This window comes from Siniperca chuatsi, linkage group LG1, assembly GCF_020085105.1.
Source record: "Siniperca chuatsi isolate FFG_IHB_CAS linkage group LG1, ASM2008510v1, whole genome shotgun sequence".
Lineage (NCBI taxonomy): Eukaryota > Metazoa > Chordata > Actinopteri > Centrarchiformes > Sinipercidae > Siniperca > Siniperca chuatsi.
This window is the reverse complement of record NC_058042.1, coordinates 765,001-785,144: the sequence shown is the minus strand read 5'-3', so window position 1 is coordinate 785,144 and position 20,144 is coordinate 765,001. Positions and strand designations below refer to the sequence as shown.

General features: G+C 47.1%; 2 protein-coding genes and 1 long non-coding RNA gene across 3 annotated transcripts in view; 2 read left to right on the top strand and 1 right to left on the bottom strand.

Annotated features, from left to right (window-relative positions):
- fhod1 (formin homology 2 domain containing 1) overlaps window positions 1-17,807 on the top strand; it is a 72,291-nt gene extending 54,484 nt beyond the window's left edge. Inside the window, 15 exon segments of the mRNA XM_044208233.1 lie at window positions 866-1,015; window positions 1,231-1,400; window positions 2,815-3,105; window positions 3,108-3,126; window positions 3,129-3,161; window positions 3,164-3,405; window positions 4,053-4,208; window positions 4,424-4,606; window positions 9,608-9,727; window positions 10,319-10,480; window positions 10,594-10,784; window positions 11,102-11,294; window positions 13,265-13,439; window positions 14,525-14,701; window positions 15,422-17,807. Coding sequence (XP_044064168.1) covers window positions 866-1,015; window positions 1,231-1,400; window positions 2,815-3,105; window positions 3,108-3,126; window positions 3,129-3,161; window positions 3,164-3,405; window positions 4,053-4,208; window positions 4,424-4,606; window positions 9,608-9,727; window positions 10,319-10,480; window positions 10,594-10,784; window positions 11,102-11,294; window positions 13,265-13,439; window positions 14,525-14,701; window positions 15,422-15,504 — 2,345 coding nt within the window. The 3' untranslated portion in view covers window positions 15,505-17,807.
- On the bottom strand, window positions 16,480-19,760 carry LOC122881751. Its single transcript, XR_006379218.1, has 2 exons — window positions 19,637-19,760; window positions 16,480-19,390 (listed from the first exon to the last, which is right to left on the bottom strand). It is a non-coding gene; the product is annotated as an uncharacterized LOC122881751 (long non-coding RNA).
- The window catches only part of slc9a5 (solute carrier family 9 member A5), a 33,269-nt gene continuing 32,851 nt past the window's right edge, over window positions 19,727-20,144 (top strand). Inside the window, 1 exon segment of the mRNA XM_044208104.1 lies at window positions 19,727-20,144. This exon segment is cut by the window's right edge and continues 84 nt beyond it. Coding sequence (XP_044064039.1) covers window positions 19,874-20,144 — 271 coding nt within the window. The 5' untranslated portion in view covers window positions 19,727-19,873.

The following is a 20,144-nucleotide window of genomic DNA, read 5'->3' as shown; positions in this document are numbered from 1 at the left end:
CAAAAGACATATTCACGTATATTGTACATAGCATCAAAGAAGACCGGGATAGACCGGGTAATCAGCTCCTCCTACTCTCACACATCGTGACCCTGTGTTTCAAATCTATAAGGATCAACTTCCTGCGTGGAAACGGAGAGGAGTAACCTTTTCAGTGGCAGCTCCCTCATGACCTTTGACCTTCTCCAGCAAACATACAACTTCCCCCTCACTGTCACCACCAGTGCGTTCAGGCGAAAGAAAGAAAAGTGATATCCACAACTTCCCTTATTACTGAAACGATGTTCATTCTCACCCAGAAAATGACAATCTACAAACTCACCGTGACAATACTGTTTCAGTACCAATATGGACATCAGACTTATAGAATATAGATCAATCAGTTTGCAAACTAATATATTCTCCATGTCATACAATTTCAAAAAAAATAAATAAATAAATAAAAAAACTCAACTGATTCAGTTCAGGGTCCTACACAGAGTGCAAAATGCACCATGTGGGCTTCACCGACAGCAGCGCCTGCACACACTGTCCCACTGCAGGAGGCGACCACTTCCGTCCGTCCTGACTCGGCTCACCAGCTGGGTGCTTTTGGTCGGAGGTCATGGAAAAGATGTCCAAGATCCTCAATCTCAGCATCCCCCTCTCCCCCTCACTCACTGTCCCACATCATCTCCAAACGTTCATCTTAATGGCATTAACTGTGGCCAAGAAAAGCACGTGACTCAGCTGGAAGCACAAAATGATCAATAAGTACTGAAAAAAGCAACGTTTCCACCACGCTGAGCTGAATCAGCTGCTGCTTTTATTCTGAAGGATGTTTGTCAGACTTCCTGTTAACATCTGGACATCTGTCTGTTTGCAGAATCGTCGGTGCAGCGGCAGTGCAGCACTCTGTCCGACGACAAGAAGTTTCTGCTGGACATGCTCTACTCCAAGACCTCCACCCCAGCGCCTCTGAGCCCGACTGCTGCTGCTCCCGACACCACCGAGGAAGAAGGGAGCTTCCAACCCGGTAAAGTTGGACATTTTAACACGGGGCTCTGTGGGGACTGACCCGCTTTTGGAGCCTCAAGTGGCCGTTGGAGTAACTGCAGATTTGGCACTTCCTGTTGGCTTCATTTTTCAGCCCGCAGGTTGCCGCTTGAGAGAAACCTGTCCCTGGTGTGTGTTGTTTGGTTCTGGAAACTCTGGCAGAGTGAGACCTCTCTGTGTGTTCCCTCCTTTCAGGTGGAGATCTGAGCAGTCGGGGTCGTGTGTTGGAGCGTCTGTCCAGCTTCAGAGCGCGCTCAGTCCAGCCTTCCAGCGCCAGCGAGAGCAGTGCCTCCCGCAGGGCGGAGCTGGAGGGGCTGGAAGGCTCCGCCCAGGCAGCTCTGGCCCGACTGGCTGAAGAACAACAGGTCCGAGTAAAGAACAACTTACACAGCTTATTTATCTTTGATTACTTAACTGACCGCTTGCTAAGCCCCACCCCCCTTAATTACTGTTGCTACCTGTCAGTCTCTCCCTTCCCACACTTACAGTTTACAGTGATAATCTCGGCAGATTTACCATCAAAATTCACAGCAATTTATCAAACAATGCGTCACTGATTTCAGACACAAGTAAACAAAAGCAGCTTTGCATTTCTAGCAGACGACTGTTTATTTTGCCGGCTAAAATGACAAATGGCACATTTTATCAGCTGAAGTTTGCTAGCTAATTAAGCTAATGTTAGCTCCATAAGGTAGTTGAAAACTTCTGCGGCTGACTTTTTAATGTTTCCAGCTGACTTGTTTTAAAACAAGAACCCTGTCAGTGTCTTAAATCTGCTCTTTATGGCTAAAGCTACGATACCTAGCTAAGATACCATGCTGACGGACTGAGGCTAAAGCTAACTGGTCCCAGGTCATGATACCATGCTGACGGACTGAGGCTAAAGCTAACAGGTCCCAGGTCACGATACCATGCTGACGGACTGAGGCTAAAGCTAACAGGTCCCAGGTCACGATACCATGCTGACGGACTGAGGCTAAAGCTAACAGGTCCCAGGTCACGATACCATGCTGACGGACTGAGGCTAAAGCTAACTGGTCCCAGGTCATGATACCATGCTGACGGACTGAGGCTAAAGCTAACTGGTCCCAGGTCATGATACCATGCTGACGGACTGAGGCTAAAGCTAACAGGTCCCAGGTCACGATACCATGCTGACAGACTGAGGCTAAAGCTAACAGGTCCCAGGTCACGATACCATGCTGACGGACTGAGGCTAAAGCTAACAGGTCCCAGGTCATGATACCTGAGGCTGTTCTTATATTACAGTGTAGGGCTAGTTAGTCCTGATGTTAGTTGTATGATAAGGGAAAATAAGAAGACTGTACTTTTGTTCTAATATAAACATGGTTAGCTGCTTAGTTTACAAACTTGTTTGTATTTTGGAAACTTTTTCGGAGTATAAAGTTTCCAAAGTCACCAGTCACCACTGTGGAGCCAGAACAGAGAAGTAAGCTAGTATGAAATGCGGCTGACCTTAGAAGTAACACTCGGTTACTACTGTAGGTAATAAGCTAGTTCGCCAGAAATGCTAATGTTAGCAGGCTACGTTAGAGCAGACAAACAGCTGAATCGTTACACTAGCTCTGTGTTTCTGGCTTGGTAAACTCTTTGTATGCAGAGTTTTTCTCTGACTGCAGTGATTGGACAAGGGGAGGGGTTAGGTGAAGAGTCAGTTGCTACATAAAGAAATCGAATATAAAGTGTATATATTTATAAAGTGATATATGAACTGTATTCTGTTGGCCTGACTGATAAAACCTGAACGTGCACCATCAGAACCGTCACCTCCGGCAGCAGAGCAGCATCGACATGGAGAGCCACGCCCGCCGCCTGGAGACGACCCAGATGACCCCGCTGTGCCCCGGGGGCCCCGCCGACGCCTGGGAGCAGCTGCAGCCGAGCGCCGCCGCCCTGCGCATCAAAGACCTGGACTTCTCTGACCTGCTGGATGAAGAGGACATCGATGTCTTGGACATGGACACATTCGACTCCTCCTCCCCCTCCTCCTCCTCCTCCCTCTGCTTCTCTGGCATCCCTCCTCCCCCTCCTCCTCCTCCTCCCCGGGCCTGGCTGCTCCTCCTCCTCCTCCTCTCCCCCTCCTCCTCCACCAGGGGGTCTAGCCCCTCCCCACCTCCTCCCCCTCTACCAGGTGCTCCTCCTCCTCCTCCCTCCTCCTCAGCAGCGTCCTCCCAGAAGAAGAAGAAGACGGTGAAGTTGTTCTGGAAGGAGCTGAAGCAGGCAGACGGACCTCAGAAGTGCCGGTTCGGTCGGGGGACGGTGTGGGCGTCTCTGGACAAGGTGGCAGTGGACACCTCCCGACTCGAACACCTGTTTGAGTCTAAAGCCAAGGAACTGCCTGTTGCCAAGGTAACCAGGCGTGGTTTAGCTGGGAGGACTACTAACAGATGCAGATCCTTTTCCAAACTTGTCAAAGCAGCTAAGAGTTTGATGTAGAGATGGATGGAAAAGCAGAGAGGAAAAAAGGAAGGAAGCTATTAAAAGTCTGAAACCCGGCTTGCGCCCCCTAGAGGCCAAAATGTGACACACACAGAAGATTCCCTCAGAGCGTTCTTGTAGGCTGCAGATGTTATCAACTATTTTGCCCCAGGTTTCGTCTCTCAGGCTACATACTAGAACTGATAAATCAGCCAGGTCGATATTATCTTATTACAGATATGTTTATATAATATGTTGGCCAATAAATAACAAGAAACATCAGTGGAGAAATATCAAAGATATGTTTGAGGTCATTTAGAGACAGTGTCTCTATTAGCAGAGCACTGGCGAGTCCGCTCATCCATAACTGGGTCACTATTCTTTAATAACCACATTTAAAGGTCCAGTGTGTAGGATTTAGTGGCATCTAGCAACCTAAGTATCAGGTTGTAATCAGTCACACTAAATGTGGTTTTAAGTAGAATTAGTACATTAATAATACAGCAATGTAATTAAATGATTTGTTTGACTTCCGTTATTATAGAAAGCCTGAATTTCATCCATGTTTCTGTGTGCAGAAAGGACCTGAGACAAAGAAGTCTGAGATTCTGGTTCTGGACTCCAAGAGGAGTAACGCCATCAACATCGGTATGACCGTCCTGCCAGCTGTCCACGTCATCAAGACTGCCATCCTCAACTTCGACGAGTTCGCCATCAGCAAGGAGGGGATTGAGGTAAGGAGCATGTCCTGTCAGCAGAGGGCGCTGTGGCGGCCCTTTGTCCTGAAAACTACAATATACAGCTAGTGATAAAAGAAGCTTAACGTGTTTTATCTTTCACAAAAAAAAAATCACATTAAAATAGATTTAAGTAGACTACCATAGATCTAGTTAGACTAGCATGGACGGACTGAACCAGACTGAGCTTGACCCCCTTCTGTCCTGAGCAGAAGATCCTGACCATGACCCCCACAGAGGAGGAGAAGCAGAAGATCCAGGAGGCTCAGCTGGCCAATCCTGACGTTCCTCTCGGCACGGCGGAGCAGTTCCTGTTCAGCCTGGCCTCCATCAGCGCCCTGACCCCCCGCCTGCAGCTCTGGGCCTTCAAACTCAACTACGAGGCTCTGGAGAAGGTAACGCACTGGCAGAGGATCTGGTTCTCATGGTTAAACTAAACCGGTCCGGTGTCACGAGTACCCAGCAGAGTCTTTGACCGTGACTGCTGCTGTGCTAGCGTGCAACAAGGAGCCACATGTATGTACAATGTGAATTAGTAAAACACAAAGAAGAAGAACAGGTGAAACAAGATGCATGATCTACCTCATCAACTGTAAGGAAGGCGAATCAAATCCTCCAGTGCGATGTTAAATTAAACTGGCATTAACCTCCCAGAGCAGCCCCGTCTATCAAATAAAGGACGGCTGTATGACATACTGTAAGTTTCATGCTGTTGCTCTTCCTGAGCTTTCTTCCCTTGTTTTTCCTCATTAAAGGGTTCTTTCCTTCCCTGATAGGCTGTCATGTACTGTAGCCTACAGACTGTAAAGGCCCTTGAGGCAGATTTGTGATATTGGGCTATATAAATAAAATTGGCTTGACTTAATCCACTTATCCCGTAGTGACACGAGACTTCAGTTTTCAGTGTGGAGGTTTAACAACATGAACTGGTGCGTCGTGTCAGGATCTGATTCAGATCAGCTGTCACTGATCGATCATGACGTCGTACGGTGGTTCACAGTAGTCAGATGGAGCAGCGAGAGTTTGGGAAAATGAGAGTCAGAGTCAGGTGGCGATGTGTGACTGACCACGTACTGAAGTCTGGTATTAACAGCTGACCGGCATCAGCGCAGCAGGTTAGTTTGCATCAGTGACTGTGATCAGAGAGTTAGCGTGAACATGTCTGCTGCATGTCTGTAAAATCCAGCAGGTGGCACGCAGACTGAATAAATGGATCTTAACACGATGAACGCATGAAGTTGAAGTGTGAGGTGGTAGTTTTATAGCAGCGCTGTCAGAACTACCATCTTTTTAGATTTGATTCAACTTTATTGTCATTACGCATTTACAAGTACAAGGCAACGAAACGCAGTTCAGGTTGAACCAGAAGTGCAATGAGCAAGTGCAGGCTATAAAGCGTGAGCAGGATATAAAGTGTGAGCAGGATATAAAGTGTGCGCGGGATATAAAGTGTGAGCGGGATATAAAGTGTGAGCGGGATGTAAAGTGTGAGCGGGATATAAAGTGTGAGCAGTGAGCAGGATATAAAGTGTGAGCGGGATATAAAGTGTGTGTCAGGATATAAAGTGTGCGCGGGATATAAAGTGTGAGCGGGATATAAAGTGTGAGCAGGATGTAAAGTGTGAGCAGTGAGCAGGATATAAAGTGTGAGCGGGATATAAAGTGTGTGTCAGGATATAAAGTGTGTGTCAGGATATAAAGTGTGTGTCAGGATATAAAGTGTGTCAGGATATAAAGTGTGTGAGCAGGATATAAAGTGTGTGAGCAGGATATAAAGTGTGTGAGCAGGATGTAAAGTGTGAGCAGGATATAAAGTGTGAGCAGGATATAAAGTGTGAGCAGGATATAAAGTGTGTCAGGATATAAAGTGTGTGAGCAGGATATAAAGTGTGTCAGGATATAAAGCGTGAGCAGGATGTAAAGTGTGAGCAGTGAGCAGGATATAAAGTGTGTGTCAGGATATAAAGCGTGAGCAGGATATAAAGCGTGCGCAGGATATAAAGTGTGTGTCAGGATATAAAGCGTGGGCAGGATATAAAGCGTGTGGGCAGGATATAAAGCGTGTGGGCAGGATATAAAGCGTGTGAGCAGGATATAAAGCGTGTGAGCAGGATATAAAGCGTGAGCAGGATATAAAGTGTGAGCAGTGAGCAGGATATAAAGTGTGAGCAGGATATAAAGTGTGAGCAGGATATAAAGTGTGAGCAGGATATAAAGTGTGAGCAGGATATAAAGCGTGTGAGCAGGATATAAAGCGTGAGCAGGATATAAAGCGTGAGCAGGATATAAAGTGTGTGAGCAGGATATAAAGTGTGTGCGCAGGATATAAAGTGTGTGCGCAGGATATAAAGTGTGTGCGCAGGATATAAAGTGTGTGAGCAGGATGTAAAGCGTGAGCAGGATGTAAAGTGTGAGCAGTGAGCAGGATATAAAGTGTGTGTCAGGATATAAAGCGTGAGCAGGATATAAAGTGTGTGTCAGGATATAAAGCGTGGGCAGGATATAAAGCGTGTGGGCAGGATATAAAGCGTGTGAGCAGGATATAAAGCGTGTGAGCAGGATATAAAGCGTGTGAGCAGGATATAAAGCGTGAGCAGGATATAAAGTGTGAGCAGTGAGCAGGATATAAAGTGTGAGCAGGATATAAAGTGTGAGCAGGATATAAAGTGTGAGCAGGATATAAAGTGTGAGCAGGATATAAAGTGTGAGCAGGATATAAAGCGTGTGAGCGGGATATAAAGCGTGTGAGCGGGATATAAAGCGTGTGAGCGGGATATAAAGCGTGTGAGCGGGATATAAAGCGTGTGAGCGGGATATAAAGCGTGTGCGCGGGATATAAAGTGTGTGAGCAGGATATAAAGTGTGTGAGCAGGATATAAAGCGTGAGCAGGATATAAAGTGTGAGCAGTGAGCAGGATATAAAGTGCGTGAGCAGGATATAAAGTGTGTGCGCAGGATATAAAGTGTGTGCGCAGGATATAAAGTGTGTGCGCAGGATATAAAGTGTGTGCGCAGGATATAAAGTGTGTGCGCAGGATATAAAGTGTGAGCAGTGAGCAGGATATAAAGCGTGTGAGCGGGATATAAAGCGTGTGAGCGGGATATAAAGCGTGTGAGCGGGATATAAAGCGTGTGAGCGGGATATAAAGCGTGAGCGGGATATAAAGCGTGAGCAGGATATAAAGCGTGAGCAGGATATAAAGCGTGAGCAGGATATAAAGTGTGAGCAGTGAGCAGGATATAAAGCGTGAGCAGTGAGCGGGATATAAAGCGTGTGAGCGGGATATAAAGCGTGTGAGCGGGATATAAAGCGTGTGAGCAGGATATAAAGTGTGAGCGGGATATAAAGCGTGTGGCGGGATATAAAGCGTGAGCGGGATATAAAGCGTGTGAGCGGGATATAAAGCGTGGGCGGGATAAAGCGAGCGGGATATAAAGCGTGAGCGGATATAAAGCGCGTGAGCGGATATAAAGCGTGAGCGGATATAAAGCGTGAGCGGGATATAAAGCGTGAGCGGGATATAAAGCGTGAGCGGGATATAAAGCGTGTGAGCGGGATATAAAGCGTGTGAGCAGGATATAAAGCGTGAGCAGGATATAAAGCGTGAGCAGGATATAAAGCGTGAGCAGGATATAAAGTGTGAGCAGTGAGCAGGATATAAAGCGTGAGCAGTGAGCAGGATATAAAGCGTGTGAGCGGGATATAAAGCGTGTGAGCGGGATATAAAGCGTGTGAGCAGGATATAAAGTGTGAGCGGGATATAAAGCGTGTGAGCGGGATATAAAGCGTGAGCGGGATATAAAGCGTGTGAGCGGGATATAAAGCGTGAGCGGGATATAAAGCGTGAGCGGGATATAAAGCGTGAGCGGGATATAAAGCGTGTGAGCGGGATATAAAGCGTGAGCGGGATATAAAGCGTGAGCAGGATATAAAGTGTGAGCAGTGAGCAGGATATAAAGTGTGAGCGGGATATAAAGTGTGAGCAGTGAGCAGGATATAAAGTGTGAGCAGGATATAAAGCGTGTGAGCGGGATATAAAGTGTGTGAGCGGGATATAAAGCGTGAGCAGGATATAAAGCGTGAGCAGGATATAAAGCGTGAGCAGGATATAAAGCGTGAGCAGGATATAAAGCGTGTGAGCAGGATATAAAGCGTGAGCAGGATATAAAGCGTGAGCAGGATATAAAGCGTGTGTCAGGATATAAAGCGTGAGCAGGATATAAAGCGTGTGTCAGGATATAAAGCGTGTGAGCGGGATATAAAGCGTGAGCGGGATATAAAGTGTGTGAGCAGGATATAAAGCGTGAGCAGGATATAAAGCGTGAGCAGGATATAAAGCGTGAGCAGGATATAAAGCGTGCGCAGGATATAAAGTGTGTGTCAGGATATAAAGCGTGAGCGGGATATAAAGTGTGTGAGCGGGATATAAAGCGTGCGAGCGGGATATAAAGCGTGCGCAGGATATAAAGCGTGAGCAGGATATAAAGTGTGTGTCAGGATATAAAGTGTGAGCGGGATATAAAGTGTGTGAGCGGGATATAAAGCGTGAGCAGGATATAAAGTGTGTGAGCAGGATATAAAGTGTGTGAGCAGGATATAAAGCGTGTGAGCAGGATATAAAGCGTGTGAGCAGGATATAAAGTGTGTGTCAGGATATAAAGCGTGAGCAGGATATAAAGTGTGAGCAGGATATAAAGTGTGAGCAGGATATAAAGCGTGTGAGCAGGATATAAAGCGTGTGAGCAGGATATAAAGCGTGAGCAGGATATAAAGCGTGAGCAGGATATAAAGTGTGTGTCAGGATATAAAGTGTGTGAGCAGGATATAAAGCGTGAGCAGGATATAAAGCGTGAGCGGGATATAAAGCGTGTGAGCGGGATATAAAGTGTGTGTCAGGATATAAAGTGTGTGAGCAGGATATAAAGTGTGAGCAGGATATAAAGTGTGTGAGCAGGATATAAAGAGTGTGAGCAGGATATAAAGTGTGTGAGCAGGATATAAAGCGTGTGAGCAGGATATAAAGTGTGTGTCAGGATATAAAGTGTGAGCAGGATATAAAGTGTGAGCAGGATATAAAGTGTGTGAGCAGGATATAAAGTGTGTGAGCAGGATATAAAGTGTGTGAGCAGGATATAAAGCGTGTGAGCAGGATATAAAGTGTGTGTCAGGATATAAAGTGTGAGCAGGATATAAAGTGTGTCAGGATATAAAGCGTGCGCAGGATATAAAGCGTGGGCATAAGAGCAGGATAGAGCAGTATGTATCTCGAATGTAATGTAATGCAGGCGTCAAAGACACACAGTGTGTTCTGGGGAGGAACACAGAACAACCTTTAACAGGTAGGTGATGGAGTTTAGAAACAGGTGGTTCAGACTGTGACTGTCGCCCCCTGCAGGAGATAGCGGAGCCGCTGTTTGACCTGAAGCTGGGCATGGAGCAGCTGGCCTCCAATCAGGCCTTCAGGAGGATCCTGGCGACGCTGCTCGCCATCGGAAACTTCCTCAACAGCTCCAATGTGAGAACAAAAACGCTACATATCTGAATACACAATATAAATATAACGTAAAAGCAGTGAGGTGACACTTCCACCCATTACCTCCTCACACACACGAGGAAATGTAGAAAAACACACTGACCAATGAGAAGCCTGAGTTTGTATCCCTGTTACCCAATGATCTTATGATTACATTCTGATATATCCGACCAGATATCATCTATAAGTAGTTACGCAGTTACTGTTTGACATGGAAGATGGCCTGTCATGCAGCGATTACACTGACTTTAGTTATTACTGTTGTAATAAATGTCAGAGTCATCATTCAAACAGAAAACCCAAATAATGTGATCGTACGTAACATAAAATAATTCAAGGAAGCTCAGAGTCGGACCTGTTGTCTCCCTTCCTACGGAAGCCTGGAGGTTCAGTTTGTTAATGAGTTATCTGTTCTTATGATGACAGATTATGCATTGAGTTATCAGACTGTGGAGCAGCTGACCTGCTCCAGTTCAGATAAATATGTTGTTTCTTCAAACACAGATTAGAGATTACAGGCAGAGACTTAATCAGATACTGTGTGTGTGTGTGTGTGTGTGTGTGTGTGTCCAGGCTAAAGGCTTTGAGCTGGGTTACCTGGAGAAGGTGGTGGAGGTGAAGGACACGGTTCACCGTCAGTCTCTGCTGCATCACACCTGCAGCCTGGTGGTGGAGAATTACCCAGAATCCTCTGACGTCTACTCCGAGATCCCCGCCATCACCCGCTCCGCCAAAGTACAACTCTGCTCTGTTCGACTGAACGTCTCCCGTCTGCCGTGTTGTCGAGGTGAGTTCCTTCAGGGGGCAGGCGCTGACCAGGTGAGGTGTTTTTGTTTGTTTTTCTCCAGGTGGACTTTGAGCTGCTGTCGGAGAACCTGGTCCAGCTGGAGAGACGCTGCAAAGCATCATGGGACAACCTGAAAGTGGTGGCCAAGCATGAAACCAAAGCGGTGCTGAAGAACAAGATGACGGACTTCCTGAAGGACTGCACGCAGAGGATCATCATCCTGAAGGTGGTCCACAGGAGGGTCATCAACAGGTCAGCACGCACACACACGCACACACACACAGATACACACAAATACACACAGACACACAGATACACACACACACACACACACACACACAGTCTCATACACACACACAGATACACACACACACACACACACACACACACAGTCTCTCACACACACAAACTCAAATACAGAAACATAATACCTGCATACTGTTCTGACCAGAATGATGTACAGAAACCTCCTGCTCCTCCTCCCCCTCCTCTCCCCCTCTTCCTCTTCCTCCTCCTCCTCCCCCCTCCTCTTCCCCCCCTCTTCCTCCTCCTGCTCCTCTCCCCCCCAGGTTCCACTCCTTCCTGCTGTTCCTGGGTCAGCCGTCCTCCTCAGTTCGGGACATTAAAGTCACCAGTTTCTGTCGGATCATCAGTGAGTTCGCTCTGGAGTATCGCACCACCAGAGAGCGAGTCCTCACCCTCAAACGCAAGCGAGCCGCTCACAGAGAGAGAACCAAGACCCGAGGCAAGATGATCACCGAGGTAAACCTCCTCAGAGGCCGCCCCCCTGCCGACAGACCTCCGGCTCCACGGGGGGTCAGAGGTCACTAGCGGGAGCGTGGACTGCCTGGTTTCATTCAGTGGAAACCAGGTTTTATTTAGTCTTGTAATCCTGGAGCGGAAGAAGTATTCAGATCCTAAGTATGGATCTAGTCCATCACCAGTGCCACACAACTGGTAACAACAATTGTAATATTGTGGCACCAAACTTTATTTGCTGTTTGTAGTTTATATAAATATATATATATATATATATCTATAGCTGTGTACTAAATGTATTGCAGTAAAAAGTTCAATACTTCCCTCTGAGATGTAGAAAGTAACATAAAATTTAAATACTCAAGTAAAATACCTCAAAATGAAAACTGAAATACTAAATGTGCTTAGTTTCCTTCTGCCATTGCTTTAATCTGTTAATACTCAACCTCTGATCCTGATGTTTTTATAAATTATACTTTAATTTTACTTCCACTGTGTAGTACATCCGCCCACTCCGCCTGCAGGAGGATTAAAATCAGTAAAGCTTTAAAAGAAGACAGAGTGGCTCTACGTTAAATACAAACAGCTTTCTTTATGCTTGTGTGATATCTGCGGAAAGAGGCGTGTTAGTGAGGATCTCAAACATTCAGACAGCAGCAGCACGGTCGAGGTTCGACTCACCGCCAAGACATGATGACGTCATCGTTACAGAATTACATCATCACGTGAGGTTAACTGAAACCCGCTGCGCTTCACTCAGCTGCCGCGGAGCGTTTCTAACAGCTGATGCGGCACGATCCGTCCGAAACCTCTGGACCGGACTCAGTCCAGATCCTGCAACTCGGCTTGAGACACTTTTAACTATTTGTTTTTCGAATTAGTTTTACTTTCTATTCTACGGTATTTATTATATATTTACTGTAGATTTAATTTTTTATGTATTTAGGTGTCTGAGCTGTTGTTTAACAGCTCTAGAGAGAGGTGCTTCTGTTCGGAGCGGGCGCCTCTCTTGTTTTTGCCACCTGAGATAACATTGGGATGTGCACACTGCATACATCATGTTGTAGCTTCTTTTATTAACAGGTTCCAACCCCCGCATTTTAAAAACAGAAATTGGGAGCAGGATTTTCATGCACAATATTCAAATCAAGAAGTTTATCTGTTAGGAAATTGTGCTGATTTGAGAAACAGTTTAAAGTTGGGGTCTGCGATTCTGGAGAAATCCAACACCACGACAAATACTATGATACAGAGCGAACAACGACACAGCAGGCAATCTAACTGACGTTAGCTAGGTTGTGGGTTAGCTTAGCTAGGTTGTGTGTTAGCTTAGCTAGGCTGTGTGTTAGCAAACTGTCCCTACAGCTGCTACTGCTAAGCTAACAGCCAGAGAGGACGAGACGGTTTCCCAGAGCAGCACAGCAGCTCCAGACAGCGACGCTCACAACTCTCCTGCTGCTACAGCTAACATCACAACAGCAGCAGATCTTAAACTAGAGAGTGAGCTGAATGTCCGCGGGCAGGTCGTTTAACGTCACCTGACGCACAGATCGTGGCTGAACAGTGCTGTGCGGCTCGGTCCGAGCCTCTCTGTGTGTTTCCTGTTCACAGAGCCGGGGCTGAGTACGAACACCGGAGGGTTTCAGCGCTCACACTGAACGCACCGCTAGCGGACCGAGAGGAGAGATTCGCTGAATCTGACAAAAAGTGTACTGGATTAGAATCGCTGACCCCGCCTTTAAATGTGAAAATCATATAGAAGTGTAAAGTAACACAGGAAACAGACGTGAGCTGAATACCTTCACAAGGGAATCGTACAGAAGGCTTTAACCCATCATATTACCTTTGATATCACCTGTAACACCTCACCTGGCTGAAGACTTTTAAAGACTTGAAGTAATGTTCTCACTTCTGTAAATTAACTAACCTCCATCTTTCCCCCTTTTCTTCTGCTCTTCCTCCTCTTCTCTCAGACGGAGAAGTTTTCGGGGGCGGTGCCTCATCAGGACAGCCCCTCCCCCGTCTCCATGGCAGCGGAGGCGGAGCCGGGTCAGGAGGAGCACGAGAACATGAAGAACCTGCTGATCAGCAGCAGCAGCAGCCTGAGTGTTGACCAGAGAGGCCTGAGACGCTCCAGAGCCGTCCGCAGTAAGACTCCGTTTAATCTGAGCGCGCTCAGTCACTCTTGTTCCCATCTGTCATACGTTTGCGTCTAAACGTTCATCATCAGTTTGAAGTTGAAATCCTCTTCACCCTTCTCTTCATTCTGAATGACAGGAACAGGAAACTCAGATACAACGACGACGTAAAACCTTCAAACTCTCCGTCCTCTCATCGCCTCGCTGAACGCCACATTCTCTTTTTCTTTTGTTCAGAAAAGTCAAATGTCACTGGGGATGTTGAGGCTCGTGGTCAGCACCTTAAACCCTTAGACCACCAGGAGACACAAATCTGTCACAGTGGACAGGACTTCTGTTAATTCCTGGTGAAAATAGGCTTCAAGCTTTAAAACAGGCTTTTTATGAATGGCAGTTGAGCAGCCTACGTGTTGGTCAGACACGTGCGAGACGACCGGCTGGACCGGTACCTGACGTGGTGTTACTGCCAGAGGACAGACTGTGCTCTGAGTGCACATGGTTCCTAACATAAAGTACATGCAAGCTCACATTCCTGGTAGATCCCTCTGTAATGTGAGTGTTTCTGCTGTTTATCTGCCATCGTCGTGACAAAAGATAAAATGGTCGACGCCGTGGGAACTTTCCCGAGTCTCATGGTAATCTAAAACTCTGTGCAGTGTTTTGTGTCCGATAAACCTTCAAACCCTTTAATTTGGACTTCCTGGATCGTATTTCATGTCTCACCGGTACCTGAAGCAGCACGCCCCGCACTGTTGGGAGGGATGAATGAAAGTTTCTACACCTGAACGCAACACGGACAGTAACAGGCCGTCTTTCTCAAACCGGCGTCTGCTCTGAAACAAAACGCTTTCCGGGATAATCCAGTAAGAACCATTTGATCCTGGAGTGTTTGGTTGGTAAACTTGTCTTAAAAGAGTTCAAGTCCTCGTCCCAAAGGTGTTTCAGATCAGCGAGTGAAACGCAGCACGTGTAAGATCCCAGCAGCCTGTATTAAACCAAACGTCCACCTCACACGCGTGTGTCTGGGTTCAGATTCTGTCATCCTGTTCTGGTTGATGTTCTGGTTCTGATTCTGGCTCTGATTCTGGTCCCCAGGTCTCGGCAGGGTGAGTCCGCCTCAGATGTCTGTAGCCAGAGAAGACGGGGCCAGCTCCCAGGACGACGCCACGGACGAGATCATGGACCGGCTGGTCAAGTCCGTTACCCAGAATCCATCTGACAGACCGTCCAGCCCCAAGACCCGAAAACGGTCCCGACTGAACAGGAAGTCATGTGAGTGCACGGCCTGATGGGATGCTGACGTAGCGTTTAATATTCAGTTTCTAAGTCCAGTTTTTAACTTTAGGAGGATTTACTTAATGTGGGACTGTTCATTTAAGAGTATTTGAGGGTGGGGGCGCCCCGATAGAGCATGCACCCCCCCACCCCACCCCCCACCCCCTGCATTTCCTGTCTCTCTTCAGCTGTTCCTGTCAAATAGAGGCAAAATGCCCCCAAAAAAACTTTTTTAGAAACCTGAATATTTGAGGGAGACACGTTTTGGGAACTTCTTCGGTCGAGAGAAAGCAAAGAAAAATCATTTTGTGCAACTTTAAGTTGTTCTAAGGACGTTTTGTGCCTTTTTAAGGAAACCCTTCAGCAGCGGAGTCGGTTGGATATTTTTCGGATGTGTTTTGGTGTCTCTGGGTTTGTTCTGTAGAGGACGCAGACCTCGGAGCCTCGGCAGGTTCAGTCCGGTTCGGACTCTGTGTGTTGAGACACAACAGCAGCTCTGTGTCCAAAACAGCTCGATATCTCTGCGGCTTCGTATCGCTGTTTTCACTTCCTCAGTAAATCCTCTCCCAGCTGATAACCATCACACCCGACACCCTGCTGCTGCTCAGAGGGCACGCTGGTCCTCCGCAGTCCACCTCAGCGCAGAATCAAACCCAGAACACATTAAAGCACTCTAACTGTTGTGTACTAACGTGTGTGTGTGTGTGTGTGTTGCAGTGAGGAGGACTCTGAAGAGCGGTCTCAGTCTGGACGTGGTTCAGGCTCTGGGACTCAACAGCAAGACGGGAGACAAAGTCTGAGCAGAGACTCAAACTGATCGATCGATGTTGTCGATCAGTGAACACTATTGATTGAAGAGACTAGACCCAGACCAGCTGAGAGACACCGCCGGACGACACGGGGAACAGACGGCGTTCGGTTTCCTGCAGGAGGAGAATCATCGGCCTGCTCTAGGACGTAGTTCTCTCAGCTGTTCGGTTACAAACATGTTTGAGTGAAGAAAGTGCGGCACATTTGACTGGATCCTGGTTTCTGGTACCTGGTTTCTGGATCCTGTTTCCGGTTTCCGGTTTCTGGTTTCTGGTTTCTGGTTCCTGGTTTCCGGTTTCCAGTTTCTGATTGTTCATGAATGTTTATGAATTTGACACAAAATGATCGGACTGCAGAAAGCTGAGTGATAAAACCGACATCAGGACGGTTGAAACGTTTCTCCTTCCTGACTGAACTGAAGTGTTTATTAATATTATATTTATATTAACATGTAAACGTGTAGCAGACGCACACAGATGAGTGTAAACCACTGAGGAGGCCGGGAGCAGCGCCCGACCTCCCCCCGCCGCACCTTCACAAAACCTCTTCACCTCTGTTTCCACGCAGAGGCAGCTGTTAGGAAACAGAGGAACCCCTGTCCCCCAGCTCAGCAGGTCCAGGTTTAGTGGTGGTTCTGGAGCTTCTGATTGGACTGCAGATGGTCACGTTTCTGTGTTTTAAGCACCTTAAAGTGTAACTAAACACTTCCTGTAGATCTGGTCTTTGTTGACCTTCGCTGGTTTTAACTTCTCACCTTCCTGCAGTGATGTACAGGTGTACTCCAGCACGCTGTGACATCACTGTCGGGCGTGGTCACAGGTGCAACACCAGCAGCTGTTCAGCCTGCCGTTAAGTTCCTCTTTAAACACTTTGTGTCTCGTATGAGTCGTCAAACCTGCTGCTCGTGTTTTTCTGAATGCGGCTCGTTCAGCGGGAAGTCGTTTTCTTCATTTGAGTCTTTTTGCTTTGTGTTTTCTTAAACTGCAGCGCTGCTGTGGATCTCTGATTAACACGTTTACCACGTTACACATTCACCCAATGTTATAACTGTAACAATCACACTGAAGAATTAAAGTTCAACTGACACGGGAGCAGTTTGAAACGCACATTTAATCTGAGCATCAAACATTTTCCGTCCTGGAAAGTCCTTTAAAGTTTTTGAAAACGGACGGCCTTGAGAATGTTCGAATGTTTAAGCCAAATCCAGTTCTTGAAGTTCTGGGATCACATGAAACACTAACGCAGGTCTTTGAATTTCACCACACGTGCCCTCTAAACCTTTCTACAGTCTTCTGCAGCGATTTCTGAACCAGGACTTTAAGAAAATAGTTATTAGTCTATAATAATAGTTATTTATTCATTTTGCAGTTAAATAATGCAATTAAAAGATTATTACTGCTGAGCATCTCTATTTGATTATTCTGAATAGACCTGATGGATGAAATAAATGTCTTTACAGTTTGTTCATACAATATTACACTTGAATGTTAAAGCAGGAGACAAAAAGTGTGAAAACACATTTAAAATTTCACAAATCATTTAAAAGAGAATCAAACTGAAGTCGGCACGTTTAATTATCGCTTTTAAATCTTTTTACAGTAACTTTCAGTTGCAGAGTTTAAATGACAAAATGACTTTGAAACTGCAGATTAAAGGTTTTGTCTCGACCTTGGCGACGGCGGACTTTTGATCGTATCACATGATCTTCCTCAGGTTGTTTTGTCAGCTTTAAAAATAGATTTCCAAACGTCGCAGAAACACACCTGCTCCGTCGTCACTCCAGCTGCACACAGAAGTCCTTCAGGAGAAAGTGAGCGTGAACGTTTCAACTACAACACACAATCACAGAAATCACTAACGTGGTACAGAAGTGTCACCTGTCACCTGCCACCGCTTTAAGTGTGTGTGTGTGTGTGTGTGCTTGCTACATAGTGAGGACCGAAACACGGTTTTTACCTACAGAGTGAGGACCTTGTGTTTGAAGACTTGGGTTTAAGGGTAGAATTAGGTTAAGGTGGTGGTGGTGGTGGTGCGGGGCTGGGGAATGCATTCTGTCAGTGACGGTCCTCACAGGGATAGAAGTCGGAGGATTGGTGTTTATTAGCGTGTGTTCGCAGGATGTACAGTCGTCCTGCTGACTTCAGGTGAAACGCTTCTTCGCTGTTTTCAGACAAACTGTACGAAGACGAGGACTCTGTTTTACCTTAAAGAGCAACACGAACCTTCTGTAGAAAGACTCAGTGGAAGATTGAATGTGTTCCAGGTAGAATTAATAAAGGTTTTTAATAAAGAACTACAGGATTTCAATTTATTTATGCCGCTAGAGTTTTGTGTTTGGACGTTTTTTTGGAATAATTCAGTCAGTCCATATTTATTTGTCACATGCATCATGATACAGCTACGAAGCCGCGACCCAAGACTGCGAGGGAAACATAAAGAGAAAACGTTGGACGGTCAACTTTAAAGGACAGCAGGCGGCTGTAACCGTCCCTCCTGTTCACGCTGGACAGTAAATCTCTTATGTCCCAAACTATATTCAGGAGTCAGTATGAGGCTCCAGCAGTCTGAGGTCCAACCCAAGCTGCTGGACCATCGGCCGTCCCGGGACCCTCCGCCTCTCTCCAGGTCTTCTGGATCTGGATCTTGGTCCTCTGCTCTCGTCTCTCTCCTCTCTGTGTGAACGGTGAGCTTGAGTTTTGCCTCCTGTGTGTTTGTGCAGTCTGTCCTCCTGCAGGTCTCCGTGGTGGAGACGAGGTCATGTGACACCTGAAGTTGCTCGTCCTCCTGGATCCATGTTCTTTAAACGCGTTACAGCCCGTTCCTCTCCGACTGTCCACATGCTGGCTCGCGGGTCGGACCAAGAAGGTGGAAGAACACCCGCTTTGGAACAAAGTTAAACTACGTACGTGAATAAATCGGTGAGCTCGGTAGTTCGGGTGTGTGCGTGGATGAGTGAAGGATGTCGTTTGCTGAGAACAAACCAACAAAGGTGAGCGGAGCCGAGAGACCGAGCCGAAACTCGTCTCTGAGAGACCGAACGGGACAGGACAGCAGCCACGCAGCCGTCACACACACTGTTACTTTATGACGTCGGTCTGTTCGTGCACACGTCATGTTTCCTGTCTGTCCGTCCTGGGAGGGGGGGGGCGCTCCTCTGCTGCTCCTCTGCTGCTCCTCCTGAGCTTTCTAACATTTTTGGGGGAGTTTGTCCTGATCTGAATCGAGGGTCTGAGGACAGGTTTTAAATCCCCTTGAAGCAAATGTGTGATTAGTGATATTGGGCTGTATGAATAAAACTGAATTGACTTTTTAGGACAAAAGTCCCTCCCTGAGTTTCTGTCTGTCCTCTGCAGCTCAACACACAAACGTCCAAACGTCCTACAGGATCCTGAAGGCGTCACGAAGGCTTCTTCTTCTCACAACCTCAAACTGAATGTTTCAGGCTTTTCCTTCAGGTTTCCAGAAGGACTCTTTTAGCTTTCAGCCACTTGACACTGAGGCTGCCTGACTTAGGGGCCCGCCTGACCCCTGAGGCCCCTGGGCCAGCGCCTGGTATGCCTGTGGAGTAATCCACACATGGAAGGCAGGAGGGATAAGAGTCGACCATACGTGGTCAAATTTAAAGTCGAGTCTCTCATTTGAACAATAAAGAAAGAAATGTAAAACCTGAAACGTTGCTTTAAAAAAACTTTATTAACAAACTTGAAAAAAATAAAGAATTAATAAAAATAAAAGAGACATTAAATACAACCGAACTACCACAAAACATGACAAAATGTACAATTCAATAAAATAAATGAATAAATAAGATGTTGCAGTGACTTCCTGTGATGTTGGGCAAACCTGTTCTTCTTCTGCTGCTAACTGATGTTATCTCTGTAATGACATCATTCAAACAAAGCAGATGTTATTAATACTGAGTTGCATTAGTGACATTTGCAGTGTGACAGTGTTATGAAACTTAAAGAGCTCCACGCTGTGATCTACATCACTGTAACATTCTGCTTCTTTCCAGGACTGCAGGGTCCGTTTACAGCTGTGGAACAAATTACTGACATTTCCCCTTTAAAATAATGTTTCTGCTGTGAACATCAGCAACACATGAGGTGTTTCGGTCTTTACCTGCAGTGTCTCCGTCTCTTTAAAGGGACTTGGTGGGTCACATGTCCAGCTCCGGTGTCCCCTCCTCCTTGTGAGTGTGTGTGTGTGTGTGTGTGTGTGTGTGTGTGTGTGTGTGTGTGTGTGTTGATGTTGTAAACCGGCTGCCGGCCTCCCTCCGCGCTCCGTGTCCTCTCCGTGTCTCGGTGCGTAGCTATATAAAGGTTGGGAGGATGTCAGCCCGCTGAGCTCCGGAGGAAGATGCTGCCGCTCGGTCTGATGCTGCTGCTAACGGCCGCCGCCGCCGCCGACCTGCCCGGGACGGGCGCTCCGCCGCCCCTGGGGCCGGGACTCGGCTTCTCTCCGCCGGTCCCCGCCTCTCCCTCCGCCCCGCCGCTCCTCCTCCTCCCGCAGCCCCGGGCGGAATACGGGGCGCCCGGTGTAGCCTTGGCCCGGTCCGCGGCGGAGGAACCGTCCGGCCCCGGAGAGGAGGAAGAGGGGGGGCAGCATCCTCATCACGGCGGCGGGTACC